The sequence below is a fragment of the Solanum tuberosum genome, unplaced genomic scaffold (genome assembly GCF_000226075.1).
Source record: "Solanum tuberosum cultivar DM 1-3 516 R44 unplaced genomic scaffold, SolTub_3.0 scf00515, whole genome shotgun sequence".
Taxonomy (NCBI): Eukaryota; Viridiplantae; Streptophyta; class Magnoliopsida; order Solanales; family Solanaceae; genus Solanum; species Solanum tuberosum.
Genome location: NW_006239462.1, coordinates 59,367 through 66,950, shown reverse-complemented (window position 1 = coordinate 66,950; position 7,584 = coordinate 59,367). Strand labels below are relative to the sequence as shown.

At 32.3% G+C, this 7,584-nt stretch overlaps 1 protein-coding gene across 1 annotated transcript; it reads right to left on the bottom strand.

The window, feature by feature from the left end:
- Nucleotides 1-858: 858 nt before the first annotated feature.
- LOC107058542 (B3 domain-containing protein Os02g0598200-like) lies at nt 859-5,458 on the bottom strand. The gene is made up of 3 exons (XM_015304364.1): nt 5,363-5,458; nt 4,815-5,163; nt 859-911 (listed from the first exon to the last, which is right to left on the bottom strand). Exons 1-3 carry the CDS (start codon nt 5,456-5,458, stop codon nt 859-861), a joined length of 498 nt encoding a protein of 165 aa, XP_015159850.1.
- Nucleotides 5,459-7,584: the final 2,126 nt, after the last annotated feature.

Here is a 7,584-nt window from a genome sequence, read left to right as displayed (position 1 = left end):
AAGTGCAAGAGGTGTCCCCTGAGTACAGTACAAGACTTGAAAAAATTTTCAAAATCAAAACAGTCTTCCTCCATAGAAGAATTGTCATCACAGTGCAGACACGTCTTTGCCAGAAGAGGGATATTTGTTAGAGAGATTGAACTTACTGCATGTGTGAAATTAAAAAATCTCAACTTGGGGCATTAATTTCTACTACATTTGAAACATTTGAAATTTCCAACACCAACTCTCATGGCAAAGAGATATTAAAGTTCTGAGCAATTCAAAGAGATTGTAACATTACATAGTTCCGGATGATTAATCTTATCAAATCCTTGAAAGTCCAATGGAGGATGTATTAAGCAATTATGAAGAATGTCCGTTTTGTGGAGGTTTTAAAAGAGAAGATGACTACAAAAATTGGTTTGGTTCAAACCGAGTCTGTGAAGAAATTGGTTCAAACCGAGTCAGTGAAGAAATTGGGGCACACTCCCCTTGTATCAGAGGTTTTCAAGAAGTCTCATGTGAAGAAGAAAGAAAATGAGTCGGATCTGAATGTGTGGGTGGAGAAAAGGGCCGAACAAACTTTATTTAATATGAAAAGTCCATACGAATAGTGAATATATATATAAATTTTATTTTTAATGTGGAGGGAGAGTATTATCAGTACGTGAATGAGAATCTAGATAGTTTGGTCCAAATGACTTCTGAATTGTCCACTCAAATTTGGACAGAAAAAGTGGTTGGGGGCACACAAGGGTAGAGTCTATGGTCGAGGCTCTGGAATGAGCTATGACGACTCCAGTCAGGCTTCGAAGGTATTGGTTCGTTACTTCAAGCCGAGTCACTTGACGGTGTTCCGATAGTTGTTTTGTTAGATCAAATAGCTAAACTTACAACAACACTGGCAGAGTCTGAGCGAAGAAGAGTAGCTGAACAAGAAAGCATGAGTGCACCGCTCAACAATCAAAGAACAAGTGCTAACCTCGCTCGTCGACCTACTACATCTTCTCCTGCCGCGAGGACACCGACGACGAGAGTGTGGAGGATGATATTGATTTCATAGATTGCACCCTTAGCTTCCATCTCTTTATTTTATGAAAGTTTTTGAATTTTAAAATAAATTTCAAAAACTTTATAAGTCTTTAAATTGTGATTTAAATACTTTTGAATGTTAATTTAAGTTTGTTGTTTTATATTTTGTGTAGTATGTTTATTATGTGTTTTGCTTGATTGGATTGAATTGATATTGCAGGTGGCAGCAGAAACTGGCTGTCAAAAAAATGTAGAAAAAGCGACAGATAGGGTGGTTTTGTCCGTCGCTTTTCTACACTTTTTTTTATAAAAAAAAACAGGAAAGCGACAGACAAGGTCCTTTAGACCGTCGCTTTTTCAAAATTTAATTTCGAAAAGAGCGGCAGACTGCATCACTTTTTGGTATTTAAAATAAATAAATAAAAGTGACGAACAGAGTCTCTTTATCCGTCAATTTTTAAGATTTTTAAAAATTACAAATTACAAAGAAACGACAGACTGCGTTATTTTTTAGAAATTTAAAAAAACTAAAAATTATAAAAAAAAGCGACGGATGGTGTCGCATTCTTCAAGAAAACTTTTTAAAAAAAATATAAAAAGCGACGCAGTCCGTCGCTTTTTTGCGACGCTGTCTGTCGCTTTCTAAAAAGTGTCGAGCCAAAAAGCTGTGGACCTGACTGTGTCGCTAATTGATGCAGTCCGACACTTTTGACCGTCATTTTTCGCCTCTTTTTTAGTAGTGGATGATCCATCCAAGGGCATTTGTGCATTATTGATAGTTTGATGCTCTTTCTTATCGTTAAGATAATTCAAAATATTGTGTTTCACTTCATAGAATAGGGTTACCGTGCATATATCATGAGCCATAAGAAAAATAAACATAGACCCTAACAAGAAATTCATGCTTCCTTGAAATTGGATCACAGAAAGCAAAGTTAAACAAACATGTAACTAGACTCATAAGATTTAGTCTCAAAATACAGTGGACGTCTATGATTGAATTACAAAAACTTTTAAATAGGTTTCCATGATTGTGAATCGAACATAACTGTGATTTTAAATTCCAAGTTTCTCTATGATGCGAAATGACAATTTAAGAAGACTACTTGCGTAATAGTTGCAACAAAAGTGCTGCTTCAAAATGATAGTACAAAATATATGACCCAACAAGAAAATAATTAAATGTATTTAAAAATCATTAATGATAAACTAACGTATCTCCTTTAGATTATAAACCAAAGAAGCAATATTTCTTATTTTTAAAGAGAAACCTAACAAAAAGTCTGCACACGCAAGAGTTGATGGAAATCCTTCAGTTGCTTTGATAAAAAAAGAAGTATGATAAATAGAGGTCAAACTAATCAATTTATTAATATATTTCAAAAAAATCAAACCTCACATTTATTCAAGGACATTTGTGTCACGATCCAAAGTATACCCTAGGTGTGACATGACATAGAAGACCACGAGAGCCCCTACACAAGCCATTTAACATACATAATCCATAAGGAATTACGACAAAAGATAGAGAGATTAGGTAAAAATCGTCTCATATTATCAAATAAAGTTTCGAACATAAAGGCATAATCATAACTATGTCTTGACAAGCCATTCTAAACCAACATAAGAGTGGTTGGGACGTAACCCATACACCACTTACAAAGTATCAACAAAAAACAACAAAAGTAATAAAAGTCTTCATGGCCTTGCCCTCGAATGCATGAGGACTCACCAACCCAATAGTAAAGTAGCAACCCAAGCTAGCCACGAGTGGAAGGAGAAGCGTCGGATCCTATATTATAAAACAATATTGATACAAGAATGTATTAGTACATGGAATATACTAAGTATGGGGAAATACATAAAAGACATAAGCATGATCATATGAGGATTTAAACATGATATGCATTACCAAGCTAAAACTTGAGTAAAAACTTTTAAAGAATTGTAAGTCATAAACAAGGTCAATGAATTCTTAAAACATAATGAAAACTTTCGTAAAACCTTTGAAGGTAACATAGTTCGTTTTGTGGGATACTTACCGTTAACCGACACTAAGACCATGCGAGCTATAACATGGAATCCGATGCAACCTAACATCGAAAAAGGGATTCTACTTGCCAAGGTAGTCTCCGTAACATTCATTTATATTCTATTTGTGGATCCACTAGCTAGGTCATTTAAGACAATCCTAAGGGGCACGTAGTTTGACACAAAAAGATTGCTTCTAGAGACCCAATTTCTACTAATGGGAGAGCCTTCATCTCAACATCCTCTCGATGATAAGTAAAATCCCAATGGAACTAGTCATAATCATATTCATATTATCATACTTGAAATGACACAATTAAAATACCAATCCAATCATTAGTCATCACAGAGTAGCTCCTAATAATCATGATTCATACATATGTGAGAAAATCTTTCACAACTATGATTTCATAATATGTGAGAAAACCTTTCACGGTTTCATTTATACTTATCTCGAAAGTATTCTTAGTTCATAAATATCATTTTCATAAAACATGCATAGCTTTCCTAAATCATAATTCATAAGTTCATAAGCTTTCTTCATAAATTCATCATCATAATCAAGTAAGAAGCATGGGTATATGTGAAATCAATTGGAAATCATGTAGCTTAATTAAATCATGCCTAATAAGATTGAAATTGAACAATTGAATCATAATCAAATAAGACACGTGGAGATGGCCTGAAACCCTAATCAAATTAGGTGAAATTGACTTTGGAGATTGAGATTCTTTTGGGACCCAATGGATGAATGAAATCCATTGGTGAATTCCTACATACCTTGATAATCAAAGCCCTACAATGTAAACAGATTGAAGAATTGGATCTTGAAACCCTACCTTTTCTTTCGTGAGCTTGAGAAAGAGAGTTGGAGACGATGAACTTGGATGGTAATTAGGCATTTGAGAGAATGAGAGGGTTTGGGTAGTTTTAGGAGTTGAAAGGTAGTTATAGGACTTAGAAGGTCAAAACGACATAGTATGAGTATTAAATGCATAAGAAAAGATCCAAATACACTTAAGAAATAATTGTTGGAGTGACCTACGGGTTGGACCTACGATCCATAGGAGTTTCTACGGTCTGTACTGGTCAACCGTAGAATCACTTATTGGGGCCTAAAATCTATCCAACTTCTAAGAAACCTTCTTAAGACCCGTCAACCTTTCTACGGCACGTAGAACCCAAGTTCAAGCCCAAAATTTCACTAAGCCTGGAACACTCTTATGGAACCCATCTATGACCCGTAATCAAACCACGATCCGTCATGTTCACTAGTAGGTCAATTTACTGGGACTTGAAAATTTTAAAACTCAATCATGATCCTACGACTTCCTTTCTATAGTCCATAGATTGGACTTTTTAGTGTCAAAACTGAACTTTTTCCTTTTAATCCAACCTTTTAATTTCCTAGGTGTTACAATGCACAATAAAAAAAAAACACTCATTCCTTTTAGATGCCACTATTGACATGTCCTACTTCGAAGGTGCTAAACTTGAGAAAAATTATAGTGTGCTAGGTATAATCTTGAGATGCTTATTTTAGAAAAACAATTTCTCTAATTTCAAAGTAGGGTTACTTGTGGGATTATCAAAAATATGTTGTTGATCTATAATTATATTTGAACTAGCTCAACATAGCATCAAAAAAATCAAGCTTTAACTAAGCCAGTATTGCCTCAACTTTATAGCCCTAATATGTATATTCAATACAATACAACACAACAAAAAACAAAATAATCCTAAAAATTTGTTGTGAACAGAAAGCTTACCAGACTGAAATGCTTCTTTTGGATCCAGCAAGGGGGTTGTTGTTTCCTGATAAGTCCTTTCATTTTGTTTTCCTTTGCCAATGTCACTATCAAAATTGATCTTTTCACAACCACTTGTTCCAAATATTTGAACAATGAAATGGCAATCATCCGGAACATAATGGAAAAGCAAAAATTCACCCACTTTTAGATCATGCTCAGCTGAAAAATTGTCCCATCCCTGTCGGATAGCAAGTGAACCGTTATAGTTGCACATTGTTGCCATCCATCGTCGTCCACGTGAGTCCTCCAAATAAATCTCCCGATCAGTTAGGTGTGGAACTGAACGAGCAAACTTTGGAGGAAAAAACTGAAAAGAAATTAATGAAATTAAAACTAAGAAATACATTATATTGATACATAACTCAAATTTTCACATTAATAAGCAGACAATTAATAACTATAATAATAGATCATTACGCATATGGTTATCAAAAGCAACTATACATTTAAACAAGTACTTTAAACTAAGTAGGAAAAACAAGCGTACACAAAGAATAATACTTTACCAGAACTTCCAGGAAAGTTTCTGCAATCATTACTTTAAAGAAAGAAACAACTTTCTTTCCATTAGTCAACAAGCGGTCCTTCTTGCACTCTTCCATCTTCTCACTGTGCAGAATTTTTTTCCTCAACAACTTCTAAATCCTAGAAAGGATATGAAAGTATTAATAAAAAAATTAAATTAAGAAAAATAATACTAGTAAAAACAACAGATTAAATAGTTGACCAAAGCATATTAAGATGTCAAAAATAAATAATATAACACTATCTAGTTAACTAATTAAAGTTCAACTTGACTGTCCATCTCTCTTTTGCAAATATTTTGACTACCTTTGTATTCTTAAGTATAAATGCACGTAGTCTAGATCGAACCTTATACTATACACACAACATTAATCACCAAATAGTACTTTAAATAATAAATGTTATCAATCTAATCGATGTGTTGATGCAACAATGATCCATTCATGTTTCAGCACTCAAATAAGTTATTAACATTAAATTTTTTTTTACAGAACCCTATTTTTTCAAATTATGGCTATTAACAATTGAGAGCTAGAATAAACACAAAGATTGATACCATCTGAAAACAGAAAAAATAACAAGCAAAACACAAAGATTTCCAATATATACACACATGAGGAGGATTGAAAATTAAAAAGAAAACAAAGAAGAAGAAATTAGTACCGTCTGAAAATAAAGGAACCAAAACTCTTTGTTGGGTCAGAATCAGTTTGCTAATTTGGTTTAAATAGCAAAGCTTTCTCCGTTGCACTATCCAAAAAAAAAAAACGTTTTGTTCTTTTTATTTGTCCATATACAAATGCATAGTGTTTATGAACATGCAAGTGTGTTGTGTAAAAAATGTGAAATTTGAAAACACGAGAAATAACAGAGTGAGAGCAAACAAAAGAGTGTGTGTGAACATAATAAAAATGTATTCTATGTGGCAACCCTATACACGTGCACAATTTTTTTTGGTGGTGTTTGGACATAAAACATGTGAAATTTGTATAAGAAAAAAGTGAGTATTTATTTTCAAGTTAAAAGTGATTATCAAAAATTAGATTTGTGTATGAACATAATATAAATTGAGTCAATATTAATATGATCACGATTTTCTCTATGTGGCACACCCAATACTCGTGAACAACTTTTATTAATGGTGTTTATACATAAAAATTATGAAATCTGAAAAATAAAATAAAATAGTATTTGTTTTTAAGTTGGAAAATGATATTTGAAAACTAGAGTTGTTCATTAACATTATATATATTGAGTCAATATTATAAGGATTATGATAAATCTCTGTTTGACACATCAAATACATGTGCACAGTCTTATTAGTTGCATTTGGACATAATAATTGTGAAATTTGAAAAAAAAAATAGTATTTATTTTCAAGTCAAAAATGATATTCGAAAATTAGAGTTGTGTTTTAACATAATATAAATTGAGTCAATATTAGTAGGATTATAATATTGCCTATGTGGCACACTTAGTACACTAGCACAACTTTTATTACTGGTGTTTGGACATAAAAACTATGAAATTTGAAAAGAGGAAAAAAAGTATTTATTTTCAAGTTGAAAATGATAGTAAAAAAATAGAGTTGTATGCAAACATGATATAAATTGAGTCAATAATAGTAGGATTAGGATAATTTGTATGTGGTCCACCCATTATACCTGCACAACTTTTATTAGTTGGGGTTTGGACATAAAAATTGTGAAATTAAAATAAATAAATATATATTTTATGTTTTCATGTTGAAAATGATAGTAGAAAATTACAGTTGTGTATGAACCTAACATAAGTTTGGTCAATATTAGTAGGATTACCATAACCTAGATGTGACATGCCTAATATACTTGCACAACTTCTATTAGTGGCGTTTGGACACAAAAAATTAAAAAGAAAAAAAGAAAAAAGAATTGTATTTGTTTACAAGTTAAAAATGACAAAATTAAAGTTATGTATGAACTTAATTTAAAATTGAGTCAATATTAGTAGGATTACGATAATTTTTACGTGGCACAATAAAAAAAATATGAATTTTCATAAAATTGAGTCAACGGATGGCGTCCTAAATATTAATATCGCTAAAATGTGTGTAGCTTTATCAAAAAAATTATACATGGATGTGCTAGATGATATTCGTGATTGAAGAGGGAAAATATACACCATATATGGTTGATGCAGAATCAACAATAGTTGCATCAACTCT